We start from the raw sequence: 22,812 nt of genomic DNA on the forward strand, positions 1-22,812 counted from the left end.
GTGGAACACCTCTCCTGTGAAGAAAGGCTGAGAGAGTTGGGGTTGTTCAGCCTGGAGAAGAGAAGGCTTTGGGCAGAACTTATTGCCGCCTATCAGTACTTAAAGGGGGCTTATAAAAAAGATGGCGGCAAACTTTTTAGTAGGGCCTGTTGCGACAGGACAAGGGGAAATGGCTTTAAACTAAAGGGGGGTAGATTTAGACTAGATGGAAGGAAGAAAGTTTTTATGCTGAGGGTGGTGGAACACTGGCACAGGTTGCCCAGAGAGGTGGTGGATGCCCCATCCCTGGAAACCTTCAAGGTCAGGTTGGACAGGGCTCTGAGCAACCTGATCTAGTTGAAGATGTCCCTGCCCACGGCCTTTAGAGGTGCCTTCCACCAAACTATTCTATGATTCTGTCATCTTAGGATCATCCAGGCATTTCTGAGTCTTCCAAGCAAATAACAATCTTAGCACTGCTCTGCAAAATGCCGCTGTACACTTGGACGTCTCAACAGTTCCATAACGTTTGATGGAGGTACACATGGACATCCCATCTAGCTGTTCTGAACACATCAGAGATGGAGACATTTCTGAGCAAAGCTCCATGTGTGGCTTATGCCATGGTGGAACATGCTCTGATCACTAAGGTGCATCTTGTGGTTACTGCATGATCATGTAGCAGACTCTTAACATGATCTAATATGCCCCATCAGCTTGAATGACAACTGCATAGTCAGGGTTGGTCCCAACATTCTGACTGTTGTAGATACAGAACTGGGACTAAGGCTTAGTGCCATGAGCACCTCCTAGGTGTTTAGAAAACTTCAAAATTCCTCTGGCCTGGAAGCCTCTGATCTGAGAAAATAAACCAATAAATTAATTTCCTAATCCACAGTGTACTTTAGAGAAAGCTGCATCAGACACTTGAAAGGACTGAAAATAGGAAACTAGCAAGGATAAAGAGTCAATAAGGTCAGATCTGTCATTAAGTCCTGAACCTTGACTCTTTCCAGGAGACGGGTAACAACCACCAAAAATTCTGTTGTACAAAGCTGTAAGACCATACTATAATCTAAGGACACGTTCATGACAGATTTTTTTAAGCATCAAATTTAGAGCTGCAGGGAGCATACAGAGGAAAAAAACAACTATATCCTGCATAAATCTGAGAACATTGGTATTAAGAATATTGTAGAGCAAGTAACAGGTAAAATCAGCTTAATGGAGCTATTTTTCCCCTTTTCGACGGTCTTATCTATACCAAGTTAAAGCAAATACACTAAAATAGTGGAAAAGAAAATTCTTTCAGGTCACTAAGACCTGACTGTACAAGTAGATGGGAGAGGGACTTGGGGAGGGGACAGAGAAATTTATTCCATTTAGACACAACAATCCTGTGGTAGGTCTCTCTCCTTCCCCGTGGGAGGACCCTTCTCATTGATGAAGAATTAGCCTTTTTTCAAGCCATCGCAGACATCCAGGAGCCATGCAATGAGAATTTAAATAGCTTTCACGCCTACAGGATTACATTCCTCACAATCTCCCATGCCTCCCCACCCCTCCTCTCCCACACTTTTGAGTTTGGACCTATCGGTATCAGTAGGTCAAAGAACAGGAATGGGAAGCAAGAGCCATCAGGGACTGAGCTAGGTCTTAGATGCCAGGCTAGGTCAAAGGGTGTAATGAAATTCCCATCCCATTTTATCCACTGAAGTGCTCAGGGTTATTGGAGGGCTCTGAGATGTTGCATGCCTTTTTCTTCCAGATACCACAAAAGCATCTGACAGGAAACCCAGAGTAAAACCACACGCATTCCTCCAGCGAAATTGAGAAAGGAGGGCTGGCTACCTCAGTCATACCACATTCCCTAGACAGATTACATCCAGTCAAACCTTCTACGTGTCATCCATAGATCTGAAATGACAGTCAGCTAGTATGTTCAGCATCCCCAGGAGGCAAGTCACTCCTATATCAAAGCCAAAGATCAAAAGTCTGTCAATACAAGAATGGTGCAAACTGGTGCAAAAAGCTGGGTGATGGTATCTGTCATCCCTAGTACTTCGCATCATTTTGACATGACATCATAAAAGCTAACTTGAGCTTTGATGAATCTCCAGATGAAGTAGATCCTCAGGTGTCAGAAGATTCTTTAAACCTGTGTCTGTAGCTCCTGCCATGACTAAATAAAGAAAAAAGAGGATTACACTTTTCTTTTTGTCCCTTTCCCGCTCCCCCCCCCCCTTCAAAATGAGGAAAGCCACAGGTAATTTAACCAGTAAAACTCTGGACTTGTAATAAAAGAAAATCACTAACACTGCTGGAAATATTTCATCTGATATGTCTTAGGTTCACATATAATCTTTATGAGACAGGTTGGTGAATTCAGTCATACTGTCAACAAATATGCCCAGGTCTCTCTCCTCTTTATCATTTCTAACCCATAAGCTTTCCCTGTTTGGAAGTAGCTATAAATTCTTAATTTCCAGCCTTGTGCTTTGTATTTCGTCCCATCTCTAATACTCAGTACTACAAAATTCTAACACTGTGTGTTGGCCACGCTTCCCACATTTGTCACATCAGCAAATTCAGCTGGTCCATGGCAGTTCTTGTGTCACGATCATTAGCACACACAGTCAAAATAATCTGTTTCCAAAGTTGATCTTCAACTAACTGCACCACCTTGGTCCAAAAATTTGCACTCAGCGCCATCTATTGATTCCATTCCGGTTAAGTAGAAGGTAACACCCTGGTTCATTCACCATATGGCACTGAACCGTATCATACGCCTTACTGAACAATTTTTTGTTTTTTAATAGCAGCAACACTGGGTTAGGCATTGCAAAACATTAAATTTTGCCTCAGTTTCTAATTAGCCCTATTCTGCTTTCCCACAGAAATAAAGGTGAAATACTGATATGAGTTGTCCAGATAATGACTTTTGCCATTTCTTAGCAATACTAGTATCTTAGAGATCCTGGAGCTCTTCTCTATACATCATACTAGCATTAGGGGGTTTTTTGCTGGTGGTTTTAAATCCTTATTAGTAGATCTGCAATAACAATTCCCATTCTGCTGGGATGGTTATTTTATATTTCAAGTTAAGATCATTAAAGTTCTTAGATTTTGCTTCCTTTCTCTTTCTGGAAATTTCCTTTTCTATATACCCAACTCCTGATGAACATTCTTCTCTCTCTGATTTCTACAACGCAAAGTAAGGGACAGCTCTTATCTAGACAGGTAATCTAGAGTTTTTTAGGTAAAACTTTGGCTAATAGCAGCTTCCAAATCTTAGCTTTAAAAAAGCCTTTTCATGATGCTTTCAGCTCCATCAGTGTTGTTTTACTACCTTTCAGGCAGTATTAGTTTAAGTAATCTACCTACTCCTGTACTACAGAATAAACGCAAACAAGCAGATTTTAATTATCAAAAGTTTCCATGATGAATCTATGCAACTCATCAGGAAGAAAAGGTGAAGGACTTAGCATTTTGGAGTATTTTGCTGATGTCCTACACAAACCACTACTCCTGCACATCTTCATTGTGTTACTATTGCAAATGCAAGTTGACTGAAATCAGAAGAGACAAAATACATATTTATCAATAATAATAATAATACAGAGAAGATACAAACAAAAATGCATTTTAATCAGGAAGATTTATTGATTTACTTCTTGATCAGTAATCTATGTTTGGGGACTATGCATTTCCAGGGTTATTAACTCCAGAAGTCGGTATGTTCTTACCTGTTTCAACCTGTTGGTCCTAGAATTTGCAGATACATTATCAAGTGCAGGACAAAGCACAAAAACGAACAATTCCTGCCTGACTTCTGTCCCCATTAAAACACTTCATAAACCCAACAGAGATAAAATAAAATCAAAAAATAGGTTTTTTTTTTGTGATATCATAGAAAAATGTAGGTTAGGGAAGAGCACTACAGAGGTCATGTGGCCCAGCCTCTTGGCCCAGCAGGACTGACTTTGAAGTTAGACTGGGTTACTGGGGGCCTTGTACCGGCAGGTTTTTAAAATTTCAAAGGATGGAAACTTCACAGCAACTCTAGAGCATTTGTATTCAGTGCTTAACCACTCATGATTTCTAACACTCACATCCACATGGTGCATGTAACTCACATAACGTTACATTCCCTTGACCACTCCTTTTTAGCAGAGGAGTGGGAGGAAATGGCAAGTCATTTTGTTCACCCGTTATATCAGGAACTAGTCAGAAAGCTGTTGCACAGACCTGCTCTTGAGCAGAAGTGGCAGCATTTCCTCTTAATCTGAGGGGCCAACAGATCTACTGGGCTGACTTTGGTCCCCCCGAGGCCCTTGTAAGGACAGCAGAACAAATCTTGCACTTGCAGCTGAGAACTGCAACTCTGCTCTGTTCATCCACAGAAGACTGCACACACGTATATGATCGACTAATAGATTAATCTTATTCTCTGTTCCTCAGTCTCCTAAGAAATTTCCCGGAGAGAGCAGAGATGATTTGATGATCTCGCCCATGATTACACAGTAAGTGGTACTCAAGTTGTCTGTTATCACCTTGACAGGGAACTCTTGACAAAGGTGAGATTTCACCTACTTGTCTTGGCTCCTCAAATTAGCCAGATACATTCAACAGTAATCCTGAAGGGGTGGATGTAGCCCATCAGAAGATTCAGCTTTTCCTCTCTGGAAAGGAGGAGAAAGCAGCGAGGAATCTTCTTGCAAAGGTTTTCTCAACAGAACATCCCCAAGGGGATCAGTGCCAAAGTTTTAACTGATAGAAAGTGGTAATTTTAGCACAGAAGTTATGGACTTCCAGTTTAAACACCGCTTTCCATCCTCTCACACAGAAAATCCTGTAATAGGAGCTCCTAAATCCCTCTTGTTTTAGGTTTAAGAATGAGTCAGTGAAGCATTTATTCGGAACCCATTTTTTAGTAAGGCAGTAAATCAACCTGCTGTTCAACTCCCGTAAGTTACTGAAGCAGGAAACAGCTTGCTGCACAGCTAAGAATTCACAGCAGAAAAACACGTCACATCGGTGGGTAAGGGGAAAGTAGCTGGGGTCAGACAAGATGCCCTTTGCACCCAGAATCCTAGCATGAGAGGCAGTGGCACAAAGGCCATTAGCAATAAACACAGCAGAAAATTTTCCGGATCTCAAGCGTAGACATGTATATCAACAGTATGAGCATGGATACTGGCTATTCCCTGAAGGAAAAAGATCCCTCCATTCATAATTTCTTTTTATGTTCATGCAACAATCCCTCAATAAAAAAGGCTTATTAAAAAAGCAAATGGTTGGAGAATCCCTAATTGATTTGAAACTGAAAGGCTGTTGTGCCATAGGCAATATTCTGTGCCAAAACTTTTGCAGCAGCGTAAAAGAGAAATGTGACCAGAGCTTCAGGCAATAATTTTGCATGTTTCAGGAACAAAGATGTTCTACAAGAGGCATCCCTATCATCTTTTCACTAAAACACAACTGTAGCTTATGGTCATTACTTTAACCAATTATAACAGAAATATTATGGCTGATCTTCTAGTAAGAATCCTCGGTTAAAAAGTTAAAAACATTTTGCCCTATAGATCTCCTGCAGACACAAGCTGTCCATAGGTTTCCTAAAGTGATCTCCTACTACCAAGAACAAATGAAGGACTTTTGTCATCCAAAATAGGCAAGGCTGAAACTTATGCAGTGTGTTGGAAGGAAGTAAAAAAAAAACAAAAACACCAAAGCCAAATTTAATACAAGTTAATATCCTGGTTGAAAAGAAAGCCTAAAGCCACCTGAAGAAGATTTTGGGAAAGGTCAGCTACAACAGCCTTCTGGCTGTGAACCTGAGGTTCAGTGAAGGGTCAGTATTGCCATTCTGACACCATTTTCTGTTACCAGTGAATTAAAGTAAACCACAACCTGTACTAGGTCTGAACACCGGAGTTTATTTACAAACCAACAAGACTAGAGCTTTTATCCCAGCTGATTATTTCACACACTCATCCACTCGCTCCCCCAAAGCATTACATTTGCCAGGGTCTCAACTGCCTTCCCAGCAGGCAGGCTTGCTGCTGGTGTGCAAAGGTCAGGCAGAAAACCATGTCCCTTCATGCTATACAGCTACGCACAGTCACCAGTCCGAGGCAGCATCAGCCAAGGTCCCAGGGCATCCCCTGGTGTTTTTCTCCACGCATCTTCCTGACCTCCAGGATCTTTCTTTTCAGGCTTCCATTCTTTCTAAGGCCACTTCCATAATCCTTTTCGGCACCACATCTGCTTTCCACAACACTCCAAGCCCCAATCAAAATAGTCTATGGGCAGAAGTACAAGACATGATCAGCCACTTAATCAATGGCTCGGTCATGCAGGTGTTATTAAATTTATAACCAGACTATACTGGCAGCAGCCAGCAAGTAGGTGGCTTGCTGTCCTTGAGAGCTCAGAAGCCGACACATTCACCCCCCCACACCCCAACTTATCCGTTGCCTGTTAGCATTCACAATTTAAGCTTTTCTTTTTGCCCACAAATGATAAAGAGGTCACATTGCTTGACACTGCTTGAAGGTATACTATATTTCAACACTGCTCTTTGACAGACTGTTGCTATGCCCATTCTCAAGATGCTGTCCCACAGCTGTTCGCATGGAAAGAAACACTGCTGGACCAGCAACACTGTACCAGCAGTCACATTTCTGCCTTCTCACCCTGCCTCAGTGCATGGGGGGATGGAGCTACAGGACAAGTCCAATGCAACACCAGCATCGACATCTCTTGGAAATAGCAACAGATAGCAACTGAGCTCTTTCTACGATGTACTCCGTGGGTCCTGTTCATCCATTCAATCTGCCATCTCTTCCTGCCACATCTAAAGTCCATGGCTAATTTTGCCTGTGAACAGTGTACAAAATAGTCAGTAGGGCTGGGAAACAGATGAGGTGGGTATCTGAGATTACATCAGAGAACAAGCGTTCAAAGGAACAAAGTGAGACTCTTAACACATTAAAGGAGACTACTAACAAGGATAAATAGTTGGGCAGAATCTGTGGGAAGAATAACGCAAAGTCATCATCTGGGCAGGAAAAGGGAAAAGGTGGAGCCCAGGAAAACTGAAGTTCCAAGACCAAATCTTTCTGTCTGTAGAGATTATATATCCCTCTGTCAGCCATGTCCCACTGGCTAACTGTCCTTGACAGAAAAAAAAAAATTACTATCCCAGCTATTACTGAGTGCTTATTATTTTCCCTTCCCTTCCCACCACTTCTCTATTTTTCACCATTAAAAAATATGGAGTCTAACGACCTCATTAAGACTGACCAAGTACCACAGACCTCTCTGATTCTGAACCCCTAGCCCTGCATTACTGTCTACTAAAAATACTTCGGTTCCCTTTCTTGGAGTTCATGGATTTATACAAGTTCCTTCCAAAGCCTCAGTTTCTGAAACTTTGAATTCGAGTCAGTTATTGACATTTCAGAGTCCTCTCAGAGGGTTAATAGAAATCAACAAAAAAGACAAGGTATGTCCAATTTTTGAGGAGGCTGAAAACTGGACAAAGATTTTGAAAGGAATTTAGAAACTACAGGGAGGGACTAAAAAATTATATGGAAAGTTAAGGTATCCCAAGGGATCAGTTAGTCAATCTCCTCTTTGAAGAATGCTGTTGGGAACTACCTCCAGCTCCTCTGCTCTCTCATTATCAAGGGATCAAAACCACAACTACGAAGCCAACAGCCATTTCATTACTCCCTTTATAAACACATCAAACACGTTTGCAGAGGGCGTCCATCCACCTTCCAAGCTCGTTCTGAAGGTGTTCAGCGTGAACAATTTAAAGCAGATGTTCAAAGCATACGTCAACAATAGGATAAGGTCAAGTATTACTTCATCCATTACATTTCCCATAAAAATGTACAGAAGAGTGACTGGTCTCCAAAGTTTATTAAAAATCAAAGAATAGAAAACTTTACATAAAAATATGTCAATTTTAGCTTCCACGTAGTTGTCCACACAAAAAATTTAAACATGATTTTTTTTTAAACCTGTAGCACATAACCACAGTGATAGCCAGGCCAATTTATTTGGTTCACCATGACTGAAGTGTTACATGATACCACTTTTCAAATGAGTTTTGCTTTAAAATGGACGCTAGTATAAGACACCAACTAAAGCCTTTGAAGGCTCTTTAATGTAGTTATGCTCAATATTGCTAGTGTGTGAAGACTAAGCAGTACAGGCTCATGTAACAGCCCTTAGATATTATTTATGAATCAGCTCACAATTTTTAAAACTTTTTTTTAAATTGTGATGAGTCTGGAGCATTAAGACAAACTTTTTGCAAACAGATATGCACTACTCTACTTTGGAATGTTGCCCTCTCTCCCCCTCAAGGACCTGTTTGTGTTTGACAGATTCAGTAATAACATGAACTACTTCTGCTTCAAAGGCATACAGCATATTAAAAAGCTTCATGCTTGACACCTCATTTTAATATTCAGATATCAGCTTTAAAACCTTCTGTATCTGTACACAGTATAGATGTCCTGTTAACAGGATTCTTCAGCTCTCTCTGCTAGTGGACTTGTATAACTGATCTGTAGTTTTCTGTATAGCTTAAGAACTCTCATTAAAAAAAACAGGAAGTCAGAGGGCGTGAGATGTGACCTACTCCCAGGACAACTGTGGCGCTTTAAAAAACTCAGGGTTAGGCAGGATGTACATTTTTCAAAAAGTTAAAGACAGTGTTTGTCATGGCAATACACACTTGCATAGTATACCTGTATGCATCTGTAAATTAAGTGCCAGCCACTCATACTGTGTACAACACTGGGCTGTGCTCTCCTGCAATACATTAAAAGATACTTCTCGTAATGCTTAGAGCAGCTGAAGTACTTTTTATATATTTGCTCTTAACAGAACTAATGCATACTGCTATACAGATTCCTTAATGGAATCAACATATTTCCTTTCTCCACATTCCTTAAGCCGGGTACCTCTGTTTAATAATGTTGTTTGAACCCAAACATTAACAGGTTACGTTACTAAAATGCATCAAAGCATGTAGTTCACAGCTTTTTAATTTCACATCAGGACTCGAACCAACCTTTTCCCCCTCCCTCTCAAAAGTTTTACTTCTGGTACTACAAATGCTGGATTTGTTGTCTAGTTAAAGGAATAAAATTAAAACTCATTGGTCAGAGCAAGACGACTGATAGAGGCCAGACAATGAGCTAAAAAACACAGGGTCAAAATGCTTTGGAGCTTAATACCTTCTTAAAACCGTAAGCCAAATCGCACTTTCATTGTGAATCAAGAAGCCTCAAATATTACCAAATGTCATGTTTGTAACACTGCTCAGACAACCTGCCAAAACTATGAACCCAACTTAGATAATGCAACCTGGGAAAGGATCTGTAAATTAAAAAACCTCTTCCCCTTAAATATAACTTATGTGACAATATGAAATTAAATTAAAAATTCCAAGTTATTGCACAAATTATACTTCCAATATTTACAGAGCAAAAAATTCTGAACTTTGAAACGAAAACAGGAGAGCAGCAAATTTACTTTTATGAATTCCCAACTTGATTTGCTGCAAAGAAAAAAAAAAAAGAATTCCAAGGGGCTGAAGTTTCCTTCACTTCTAAAATAAAAGAAAACAGAACCCACAAAGGAACAGATGTAGCCACAGCAAAAAAGCCACAGCATTTGTAAATGTCCTTGCAGTTCTATTGTCAGAGCTGCTTCGGCACTGTATGAACCATTGTGGGAAGGCAGAAAACAAACTTCCACATTTAATAAGGCTTCACAGATAAGCACAACTACTTCTTGAAGATGGACTGAACCACCACACAAAGAAACATGCAAAGAAGTCAGTTGCAGATATTTGGCAACACCAATAAAACGATGTGCTGGACGCTGGTCTCCATCCCTCAAGTCGAGTGGCACTCACTCAGTTTGTCTGAACAGGGAAGGTCATTTTGGCACCTGCCATTATCTGCTCAGACTAATAGGCAAACTGTCTCTGTGTTTTTTTCTTCTCCATATGTTACGATTGTACTGGTGGTGTCCTCGGTTACCAACTGGTTGCCTTATGCCTCCACTGCCGACGGGGCTGTAGCTGTTGCCTTGGTTATGAGTTCCTTTCATGGAAAACTTCATTCCACCGTGCTGCTAAAAAACACAAGAAAAGCACTCAGTTTAGGCATACAAACAACCGAAACAAAGCACATATTACCAGTGGTATTTCCTCAACATACAAGTCATTCCCACAGAACACTACTTGAAACAACTTTCAGGCTTGTCTAGTTTTAGCTGTGCAACTCCGATGGCACTAACAGCTTACGAAGTGTTTTCTGAAGTAAATGTCCTGCAAATGAAGTGGGGTAAATTTCAAAGCGTCCTTAAAACCCTTGGATGAGAAAGAAATACACTCACTATGCATCACCCTTATAAAAACAGAGACCTTCCACGTTAAATGCTAATGTGACAGTCGTTTCTATTTTTGAGGATCTTAGCAAGAGCATGACCAGGTGAGATACCCAATAAGACTTTCAGAAACATCATGGCTAAGTGTAAAGGCATGATCGTGTGAGTTGATACATACAAAGCACAAGTCTGCTCTGCCCATGATCTCACTCAGCTACAGGTAAACTAGCTATGGCTTGTAAGGAGCTTGTAAATTCTACTGGTCTGATCATAGGGCTACACGACTCCTAGACCATACCTCACATCCAGACCAAGGCAAAACAATTCAATGATCAGGAACATAGCATGACACTTTCTTTGGGGGGAATCTCCAATAACTTGGAACAGAAACTGCCAAAAAGGGTTAGTGGCAGCCTGAGTAAATCTACCACACCATAAGGTACTACAGGTGGCCCTATCACTTAATGGCACACGGTAAGTTGGTTTGATGTGTATGTACTTCAAATAGGTACAAGTTGCAAAAGATGAAATTGAAACAGACTTCCCAAATATTGGTAACTTCAATGCAAGAAACATTTTCTGATGTCTGACAGCAATAACTAAGACAGACAACTGACTGCCTTTAACAAAAGCCAATACATCATTTTGTCTACCGTGTTTAAACTGGAACACCACGAAGCTCACATTTGAGGCAACAGCTTAGAATATGAAATATCTACAGCTACTTTAGTAACCTGTATTTCCAAACAAGTTTGGAGTAGAAAGAAATATGAGAACACCAAGCCATCATTACAATTGTGTGCACAAAACCAAAACAGTTACTGAATGCATAATTCCATAAGCAACTTTTTACTGTCAAATTATAATTAGAAGAGACACTGAGCATACAGAAAAACAAACTGGTGAAGACTAGTATTGAGAAATAATTAAACTTAACTGCAGGGTGGTAAAAAACCCTTAAACTGTTCTTTAATTTGTAAAATGTGTCCTACAGCAACCTAATCAACCTTCAACATGCAACTTCTAGACTCCCAAGACAGACATGCTAAGTGCTATCCTCAGACTACCAATGGTAAAATAGTCATGGACAAACAGAAAAAGGGAATGCAAGCTGAGAATCCCTCATTCTTAAGAGACAAAACTGCCCAAACCTTATTTATTGACATATGTTGCTAAAACATCTACTAGAAGCTATTTATGAAAGTCAACAACGTGAAACTAAAAAAAACTTAGGATATGTTTTATATTTTTGGCAAGTGGTCCTTCAAGCAAACACACCATCTTGTCACATTCTTGTACAGCAAAGTTTTCTAGTTCATAAGTGTAAATCTGACTCAATTATATAAGCAATTAAGCATCTACATTAAGTGAGGTCAAAATACTAAAAGTGATCCTTCAACAGTGAAAACACTAAAAACAGCCAGTCATTACAGTTACCCTCAACTATAAGGTGAAAAAGAGACAGAGGAAAACTTTAGTTTTGCTGCTGCACAACCAGAACAAAACTCTGACCAAGGAGCATACAAAGTCTCAGCAAGCCTATCCTCTTCAGCTGGAAATGTGAAAAATCTGGCAACTTCATCCTCAATTTGAGGATTCAGCAAAAAAATTATTGGGGGAAGGAAAGCAGGTCACCACAAGATCAGACAAGCACCACATCAAGTATGAGAATTAAGCCTATCCTAGAAGAAGTTATATCCCTGGTTTGTCCAAAAGGTAATCGAACTTCCAAAGAATGATTAATAAGCTAGCCAGAAAGTGATCTCTAGCTTGTCATGAAGCATTTTGCACTGTTTTTCAGGCCATCAAGATAAAGACTGTCAAACTATCAGAGCAGAATCTGAATCCATCTGTCTTATGACTCATCAGCTGAGAGCAGGTGCCTAAGGAAGTTGACTCAGAGACCTCTTAAGTCAGAGATGGTGCCTTTATATTTTCTAGTTCTCCACTAGATATTGTTCGCTAGTTTGTTCAGATTTTTGAAACCATAAGCTTTTAGCATCCTGCATCCTGTGCTACAGCATTTCACAGCTTAAATGAGCATCGTGCTTAATGTCAACCATCTGATGATTCTTCAGCTCTTGGAGTAATTCATTTCTTGTCATTCTGCTCTCTGACTTTTCCATATACTGCTGATGACTACACAGACCTAGGTTCATATACCTCATTTTCTTCTCCAGGTTAAAGAATCATTCATTCTTCAACCAGAAGCAATTCCATTTGTTTGACCACTCTCACCATCCTTCCCTATTCTTCTTCCATTTGTATTATAACTTTCTCCTGATGTAGGAAGCAAAATTGTACTCACTGTTCATGATGGGGGATCTACATGGATTTTTACATGATGTTTTCATTTCTGCTCTTTATTCCTAATAATGTCTGAAATTTGGTTTGACACTCAATTCTCAGTAGGAAATCAAGAAAGCATTATCAAAGCAGTTTTCTGCAAAAACGTCAAGATCTCATCTTTGCAAGAAACTGTCAGCCCAGAGCCTGCCACTCTCTACAAAGTTTAAAGTATTTCTCTCCCTCCTGATGCAGCACCTTGAAAGGTCCTTCCGCACCCCTTCTCAGTTGGCCCTTACGGAGCTTAACACGAGCAAACTTCGCCACACTTCACCCATTGCCTTTCAGATGTTAGGCATCACAAAGCCCAGCACAACCTCCTGCAGGGCTTTCCTGGTGAACTCCACTTACTACAAAAATGGAATCTTTGTTTCTCATCTTCTAACTATTCATTGTTTACAAAAGGACACACATCTTTCACTTAATTTCCTTTCAGAATCTTTGGTAAAAGCAATTTACTTCATGTCTTTTGGAAATCCCAAGAGGCTGTATCAAACAGCTTTCTCTCGTCCACACACTTCTGGGTATTCACATGCTCAGGACTCCCATAATCACTGAGAAATAGCATGTCTGTAAGCAGGTGATGGCTGGAGAGAGATCAGATAATCAAAAAGGAAAGCCCTTCATCTGTGATACAACAGACAAATCTTTGGTTTAGATGTTTTTACTTCTTTACATCTATTTCTTGATAGAATAGTCTGCTTTCCCATCACAGGGCAATTGATTCAACAACTGAATGATAGAACGGGTTTATTTTTTGTGGGTTTTTTTTGTTTGGTTGGGTTTTTTTTGAGAAGTCTGTTGAATTTGATCCTCTGCAAATAAAAGCTGCTAGATCTGGAGGGAAAACTAAAAAAAAACTGCATTTGAGACAAGCCGGGGGGGGGGGGTGGTGGTGGAATTCTGTATCACATACCAGGTTAAAAGAGTTTCCAGATATTTTAACAGAAATTTAAGAAAAGGATGTTCCTGGCCTTTACCCCAAACAGAAATCTGGTGGAAATTGAAATACCAAGTAATTATTTGCTAAGGAAACCAAACTTTTATTCTTAAATACTGGCAAAGTTAGTATACAAAACTGCTGACATTCAAAGACTGTCATGATTCAAAAAGAAAATTTATAGCCAAAAATAAATCACCTACACTTTGAAATAACACAAGTAACACAGAGCTGAAGTCTAAACATAAACAGGGTTTCCGAGTTGTTTTGGTGTTTGGTTTTTTTGACTGTTAGCATCTCTACAGTAAGCAGAAAAAAGCAGGGAAGTGTTAGCAACGAAAATGAAGTATCAGTACTCTTAACTTTAAAAGAAAAGAGATTATACATACAGCGCTCAAAAATAATTGGTAAGGACCTACAAAGCTGAAGAAAAAGTTTAGAAAAGGCATAAGAGAGTTTAGAAAGAATAATTATTTGCAGAAGATATTTACTATTTTGTTGTTAAGACTACAGGATTAATGGCCATGATTGAATCTCGTCTGCAGTTGATCGGAACTGTAATTAAGCTCGTACACTTCAAATTCATTCCATGTGAAATATTACAGAGTAGTATTCAGAAGAACTTTAATGCATCGCTAACATTTTAAGTATCCCCTTAAACAACTTAATATACATCCTCAAAATACTTCAAAGTTCTTTTCAATTTCTCACCATATTTCCAAATTCTCTATTTTAGGCTTGTAGCAAAAAAAAAAACCCACAAAGAACCCTTTTTTAAAGGATTTATGTTCACTTTCCCACTTTCTGAGCACAACAACATCTGGAAATATACTAAAAAATGCATCTTGCATGTAAGTAAAATTTAACTACTTGTTCTTTATGAAATAAATCCACTGTTTTGGAGAGAAACAATGGGCAACGACCTAACTGACATTTTAGTCATTACTGCATGAGCAATAAATCAAGTATTAGGCAATGGTTCAACCTAGCCTCATTAAATTAGCTAACAGGATTCTACAAGATATTTGCACCAGCTACTTGGGCATACTCTTAACCTGGTAAGATTTATAAGTGGTTTGGATTTCTAAGCTGAAGTATAGCAAAACCAAAATAAGTTCTTACTCAAGTCGTTTAGAACTGGCGATCTGGGGAAGTAAGGTCCAAACCACTGCAAACATCAAAGACACTTCCCTTCCTTTTGGGCCCCTTGTTTGGACCTACTGGCCACTTTCAGCTACAACTGCCAAGATCTTGAGTCCTGAACAGATTTTATAAAATGAGCCAAAACCCATTTCTGCTCCCATTAAAAGGAGAAAACAGCATTTATGCAACCAGCTGTGAGAGCAGCAAAGAAAAAAAAATCAACATGGAGACTAGAAAGAGCTCAAAAGCAAGAAAAGTTTTAGATGTTTCTTATCTTCTAACACTAGAGAACTGAAAGACTCAAAGCCACAAGGGAGCAGGTTATATCAGACCTTCATATCTTATTTTACTTTGTGCAGTAGGTCTGCCAGTAGCCTGTAACAAAGGGAAACTTTTGGTTTTCTTCACCTTTAACAACAGGTTAAGCAACTATTAGTACGACAGTTCAAAGATAAACTAGTATTTCAGAGAACAGAGGGCCGAGACCCCAGAATGAGTGACTGACAGTAGAGACTACCATCATAATCTGAGCATATTTTGAACTACCTTATGGTAAAGAAAGTAGAATCTGACGCACAAAATAAATACCCTTTTTGATCTTGTCACCAGTCAGGTTTCAAAAATGAGGGGCGAGAGTCAAAACAACACTACCAGAAGTCAGAACTCATACTGCAACTTTGCTACTGTTGTGACATGGGCCATGAAGTGTTATCTGCATACTTGTCATTAATGAGAACAAGAGATAATAGCTTCTCTAGCGTAAGGCTGACAATTTCAGACCTTAAAGAGAAATCTTACCTCACTGAGATTTCTCACCTTTTTATTTGGAATAAAAAAAGTATTATTACAGTGAGCAGACCCAAAACACTTTTCAAATGATGAGCTGATATCAATACAGTACACGTGAAAAAGTCAGTAGAGGAAACGCGTGTGTGAATATTCAGATCAACCTCAGTTTGGGACCAACAATCTGATTACAGTGACATTGGAAGATAAAGGTGTACTATGCAAACAAAAATCAGGTATTACTTCTACATTTCCTTAAGTCTATCTTTTATTTATGGTAGGTTTATTTATGTTCCTAGAAACTACTATTTAGACTTTGTCTCTTTCCTGCAACTCAAAAAGCACTCAGGAAGCAACCACCAAGGTGGCCAGAGACTTTCATACAGTCACATAAACATCTAGGGTGGATGTCTATATGGAGACTTCTAGAGATCATTTAATCCAACCTTCTATTCTAAGCAGAGTCAGATTAGGTTATCCAGGGTCTAGTCAAGCTGAGTCAGTTTCCATACGTGGAAGGATTTCACCACATAAAGACTGTCCATATAAATATATGACAATCTAAGATGAAAAATATCTTAAGTACTATTTTCAGGTGAACAGCCTCTGAAACTGAGATAGAGTTTTTTCTTCTCTCCATTCTTTAGGAAAGGAAATAAAACATCATCATCTTTTCCTAATTTTGCATGTATTAAATGAAAAATCAAACAATGTTCTGTCATACACAGAAGACGGGAGTCTGACATTTAGAATCAAAATTGTCTCCAAAGTAAGATGGTAGTATCCTTCCTTTGCCTAAGAAAATGCATGGACACCGAAAAAGTATTCCATCCTAAATGAGAGCACTCTAAATAAAAGGTAAGAAAAATGCCATTTGGTTGACTGAAGAAACCTTCAGTACCTAAACAGCTTAGCAATGCCATTGAAGAAACAAATCAGGTCACTTCTAAATTGAAGTTAACATACTAAAAACTCTGAAGCATCACACTATACTAAGGGAATTTAGCATATTTGTACATCTGACTAGTTGATGACACCTGCATTCTCAGAAATATTTGGTAAAGTGGACTAGAGTTCAGCCTTGATGTGAATTAAAATGTATCTTTACAAATGTATCTTTCATCGAAGTGAACTACATTTAACAGCTTGCACTCATCTACAAGAAATACATTTTTGACTCAAGCCCCTGACCAATGTTATTTTTGTTTCCAATGCTGCTAACTTTTGAGGAACCATTCCAGAGATACTAGCAGTATCAGCATTACTAGGGATAAAAAGCAACACCATTAACAATTGTTCCAGATAAGAGCAAACGCTGAAGCAAAGTATTTTAGCCAGTGAAGTTCCTGTAAAGCAATATAAACAAGCGGTTTATAAGTTTAAGTGTCTGGCCTTATATGGCCAAACACAAAAGAATCTGAAAAACAAACTACTTCTACAAGTTCTTCTAAGAGTTATTTAGACTGTGGTATTTCAGCATTGACATTACGGTTTTATTTCCTAGTTGTCTCTTGTGCTTCACAACTGAGCTAGTAAATGCTGCTATGAAATTTTCAATGAACACATTCACGATCAGACTCCACTTATGTAAAGGGTCTTCAGTAGAGGTTTTCTTAGACACACCAGAAGCCAGCGCAGCAGAAGGACTGGTGCTTACTGGCTTTAGGTACTTTTGAATCAAAAGACCACTCTTTGGGAAAAAAAAAACACAACTTAAAACGTAAAAGAAAAGAGTTCTTCTGACCTAAGCAACATGAAGTTTCTTCTGTCTTCATTGGTGACTAAGTGACCAACAATCCAAGAACGAACTGAACTTATTTCATCCCAAAATAACAAGGAAAGTAGTCCTTTCTTCTCCATGGGAAGTCACCAAGCAACTTCCACCCCCTCCATTCATCTGGACATGCATGCCAATATCTGGTTTTCTGCTTATTGCAGTGGGCAGCACTGCTTCAGAAACTGTTCTGCTCTCACAAGTGAAATCAAACTACTTGTCAGCAAAGTAGAAGAATGATTACCTTCGAAAAATGATAATGATGATCCCGAAAAGCAAGCAGACTGTATCAGGAGCTTAATTAGTCCCTGAACTACCTGGAAATTCTCCAATTAATTATGCAGTATGTAAACAGAATTGGTAATCACACCAAAGCTGTTTCAAAAAAGAAAGTATTAGGAAGCTCTAATGGCAGAGAATTTGCTTAGAAGGCTGCAAGTTGTTCAAAACACAGTTAGTGCTCTTGACATTGGCACCGCCTGCTTTCGAGGGTAGTACTGGACACCGAGGTACAGCTTCCAAGCTGAACTGAGGCAGAGAAAGTTGCCAGGGAAAAGGCTGAAGACACCATGCAGACAAATTAATCCCTTTCAAAGACTTTTTGAATATGAAAGAACACTTGCTGTTAAGAAAAAGTTGCACATGTTCAAGTCTACCAGGATAGGAGTCCTCTGAGCTAGTAAAATCTGCTCATTAAAAGCCATAAACTAGCATGGTCTGAAGTTACATCAACTGCAAAAGGAAAGCCATCAACCTAATCTAGCTCAGTCATGCTCCAGAAAGTTGCAAGTGACAAGGAGACATTTAGAGTATTCTGGGTGGAATGATTTAATTTCCCACTTCTGACTTGGTCGTAATCCTTACCAAAAAAAGAACATTTCTACTTCACAATACATAAGCTTTTGGTAAATTCAAGGCAGAAAAACCGTCATCCCATTTCTGAACTGTAGATAGCAAGAAACTTCCTCTGATGTAACATGAATCTCAAAGGCACATCTTTGTCAAGCAAAAGCCACAGAAAAATTCCCAATTTTAAACATATAAGTATTGTACAAACTACTAAAAGAACAGTTAACAAGTACTGGAAAGGACAGCCAAGTAACAGAAAGCCAGAAAGAGTGCTACAAAGCAGTTGTTTTCCAAGATTCAAAATTCCAACAGAGATCCAAAATTCAGGCAACACATTGCCTCTCCACAACTGAGGCAAAAACTCTGGATGCCAATTTGTTTTGTACCAACAACTGCATGCCTCAAAAACTGGATTCTTTTTTTGTGTAATTTTGATGAAGTTAAGCTCCAGGGTACCTCTTCAGAAAAGCAGAGTTGTTAAGGAAAAGAATAAACTAGACTAAGTTCGTGTTTTAGATGAAGTTTAACTTAAAATAGCTCTCCAGTTTTATTTTAAACAAACTTCAAATGTTTCAGACTGTACACTAGCATGTGAATACTCAACTGCAAACACTAAAATAGCAATATATTGTTCTATTAGCTTCTCACTAATAGAAAACATTTCCTGTGCAAATAAGCTGTTTTTGCCTAGGTAAGATTCAGCAGTAGGGGAGGGCAGGTAAAGGGGAGAAGAGCAGGGAGGAATCTGTGTAATCACTTACAAGATTAAACCAAAAGGCATACCTCAAGATACAAGTGGGGCTTGGTAGATGACTGAGGATTGCAGAGGTAACTGGGAAGAGCATGTGATAACAGCTTTCAAAGATGGTGCCCCTTCTATATTAACCTGCGAGCAAGGAAATAGTGGAACACCTACGCTATGCAAAGTAGCCTGGTCTAAATGAAAAAGAGTGAAACACATTTCAGTGAAGTGCCTAAAACAAGCACTTGTGTAGTAACTATGAAGAATTTGGGCATCAAGCTATAACATGCCCTAACTCAATACTGATATTACTGAACGTTGAAAATGCTGTCCAGATGAAATTTCTTCATTATTCATCTAAATGTTTCAGCATTTAAAGCACTGATTATTTTTTTTTATTGTGTAGTAAGTGGCAGTTACCATCTCTAGACATATAAATCAAACTCACAAGCTGAATGAAAGGTATTCCCTTACATGCCAGGCTCAAAGTATTTTGATCAGCAGCACAAAGTCCAGCTGGAGGTCAGCAGCCAGTGGTATATCCCAAGGGCTGATACTAGGGCCAATACTAGTTAACATCTTCATTAATGAACTGGATGATGGAAGAGAGTGACCTTCAGCACAGCTGCAGGTGATACAAAATTGGAAGGAGTGGCTGATACATAAGTTGGTTGTGCTGCCATAAAGAGGGACCTCGTCAGGCTGGAGAAATGGGCTGACAGAAATCTCATGAAGTTTGAAAAAGGGAAATGCTAAACTCTGCCCTTGGGAAGGAATAATACACCAGTATGCACTGGGCACTGACCAGCTGGAAAGCAGCTTGGCATAAAATAACCAGGGATTCCCAATGGACAAGTTGAATGTGAGCCAGCAACGTGCCCTTTCATCAAGGAAGGCCAACAGGATCCTGGACTTCATTAGGAAGAGTATCTCTAGCAGGTCAAGAGAGGTGATCATTTCCCCTCAGCACTGGTGAGGCCACATGTGGAGTGTTGGGCCCAGGTCTGTGCTCCCCAGTAGAGAGACATGGACATGTGGGAGTGATGGTGATTCATGAAGATAAGGGACTGAAACATTTGTCATACAAGGAAATGACAGCTAGGACTGTTTAATCTCAAGAAGAGAGCGCTCAGAAAGGATCTTATTGATGGGTCTAACTAATGAGAGGGTGTAAAGAAGCTGGAGGCAGACTCTTCTGACTGGTACCCAGTAAAAGGATAAGAAGCAGTGGGCATAAGCTGAAATACAGAAAACACCATTTAAATTTAAGAACAAACTTTTTTACTGGAATAAGTTGCCCAGGACATTGGGGAGTCTCCATCCTTAGAGATACTCAAAACCCTGACTGGACAAGGCCTTGAGCAACCTGCTGTAGTTGACCCTGTTTTGGGCAGAAGGGTTGGACTAAGTGACTTCCAGAGCCCCCTTCCAACCTCAACTATTCTGCGATTCTGCAAAATATTTGAACAATCTTGAAGCAGAAACCGAAGCAAATACATCTTGCGTCGTGCCCAAAGTGTCAAAGAAGTGCTGAATCAAATAAAAAAGACAAGGTCATTAAGTTGAAAATATCCTGGCCCTAGATTCCCAAGAACTGTGATAGAAGGACTGAGAGAAGGAAAACATTGTAAGAACCTGACCGAAACTAGGTTTCAAAGAAACCAGCTCATTATTTTGTTACCATAGGCAACCTACAGCCCACAACTTGCATTACAGCTCATGTGAGGCAGCTGTTTTGACAAACAGTTTTAATAATGAAGATTGAGGGAATATTTTCTGATAGAGGCACTGAGGCTGTAAGAAAAACTGAGGATTTTTCTTCCCCTTGTACTATAATGGATACATTAGCTAAAATACTTCAGGCTAGTTGAGTAGCGCGCAGTTTCCCTGCATGTTCACCTCCCAGCACATTTTAGCACACATTTAATATTTTGGTAAAAATTCTTGTACGCATGCCCGTAATTAATTTTCTGTTCTCTATCTTTAAAAGGTATTACAGAAAGTTACAATGCTAGTCAGATCTGTTCTAATAGTTCAAAATCAAGACAACTAAACAAGCCCAGACAGGTCAGTACTATTTCTTCAGATTCAAAAACTAGCTTACAGATACACCACCTACATGAAGTGTCTATTTTAAGAACAGGAAGTTAAATAGCCTGAAAAGCTGCAAATATCTCACTGGTTAGGCACCAGGAGTCTCAAATACAACTTAAGGAGTCAGACATCTGAGACTCTCCCTTCAACTTATTCCTAGATGTCAGTGTGCTGTGGAAGGGCTCTTATATTCAGAGATGCATCTCAAACATCAAACCCTTTCCCACCCATTCTTCTCCCCACACTTCGGACACGGCAGATAAGTACTTTTATGATTACATGAAGTTTAGCACATGCTATATGAAGGTTATCTTCAGAGGTTTTTAGACTGACAGCACAGCGCAAATGATCTACACTTCCGATTTGATCGCTTTCTCATTAAAAAGTCGCTCCATTTATTTGGCTCATACCTGATTACTGGCGGCCATTATCAAGGTTCTCGTAGGCGCAGATTGGGGTTTACCACTTGGCATAGGCAATGCGGGTGGTAAACTGGCCATAAGCTGAGTCGGTGCTTGCAGACTGAACTGGTAAACATTAGGAGCTGTGCAAGGTGGTGTATCAGAATCCTTTTGGCAGAGAAAAAGGGGAAAAGAAAAGCAACTTTACAGAAAGTACAGTATATACAGGCTATGCATGTGAAAATGCACCCAAATATCAACTCATGTGAATACTGTAAAATTTAATGATTTTTGTTCAAAGGTAAAAATAAAATACAAGCCAGCACTATGTTTATTTTACACATCTAGCAAAAGTTTAATTGAACCTGCATCAAGGAGACAATGTCGACAGGTCTATGGCAATCAGAGGTCAGTTCCAGTCAGCACAATCTAAAGCCAAAGTTATACCTCTACCAAATTCGAATTAAAAGATGGGAACTAAGGTTGGGAAAACAGAACAAGAACAGCAACACTGTTAGTGATACACGGGCTCGAATTTTAGGTGTTATGACAGAATCAATCCTCTGAACAGTGTTCTGGATTGTACTTATCTGTACAGCAAAGTTACTCACTGTAATTGTTATAGTCTTCTGCCATTCTACCCAGCAACAGCAAAGTTAGGGCTCCACCTACCAAGAAACAAGGAGACGGTCTGCCAGTCAAGACTAGTATATGCGCACCAGTCACCCACTTCACTGCTAGTTAGGAGTTCTGTTCCCCTCGCTTTCCATCGGAAATCTGAGTGATAATTCTTCAGGGAAAGCAAGACAGATGTAGGATTACAGAAACAGATACTGTAATGGAACTGATATTACTGATTACTATTCCTCCTCCTTCCAGCCTGACCATATGCAATTATGGTCAGGCAATTACATATGCATCATAAGCAGTCATACTGGTGATGTTAAAACACTGTGTGCCTGGTGCACTTAATAGACAACAAGCAAGGAGGCAAGCACAGATGCAGGGGTTTATAGGAATTACTGAAGTCAGAAAACACCTGACTGCCTCAATTCTTAAATGACCAATTATTTTCTACACTGAGAAAGCTGAAAAGCAAGCTACAGCCTTTTGAAACAACTTTGAACACAGATCTTGTAAAACATATTTTCCAGCCATAACACAACAGCAACAGATAAGTAGCTTCCCCTACATTTTACTGCTGCTTTTTACCTCACCCTTAACTCCAAAGTATTCTGAACTTGAAAATAATGGAAAAACCTATTCTTTATCCCAAACCACTAGTGCTTTTTCCATTCCCAGCCATCTGGCTCAAAGCATAGCAAGAGATGGGGCTTGG

At 39.5% G+C, this 22,812-nt stretch overlaps 1 protein-coding gene across 2 annotated transcripts in view; it reads right to left on the bottom strand.

The window, feature by feature from the left end:
* Window positions 1–7,895: 7,895 nt before the first annotated feature.
* The window catches only part of PAPD7 (PAP associated domain containing 7), a 46,689-nt gene continuing 31,772 nt past the window's right edge, over window positions 7,896–22,812 (bottom strand). The window contains exons 10-11 of one of the 2 annotated variants that reach the window (XM_009321916.1): window positions 21,483–21,641; window positions 7,896–10,143 (exon numbers count right to left, since the gene is read on the bottom strand). In XM_009321916.1, the coding sequence (XP_009320191.1) occupies window positions 9,964–10,143; window positions 21,483–21,641 (339 nt within the window). In that variant the 3' untranslated portion in view covers window positions 7,896–9,963. The remainder of the gene's footprint in view (window positions 10,144–21,482; window positions 21,642–22,812) is intronic. The other variant, XM_009321915.1, reaches the window with a different exon arrangement.

The sequence above is a fragment of the Pygoscelis adeliae genome, unplaced genomic scaffold (assembly GCF_000699105.1).
Source record: "Pygoscelis adeliae isolate BGI_AS28 unplaced genomic scaffold, ASM69910v1 Scaffold144, whole genome shotgun sequence".
Classification (NCBI taxonomy): Eukaryota; Metazoa; Chordata; class Aves; order Sphenisciformes; family Spheniscidae; genus Pygoscelis; species Pygoscelis adeliae.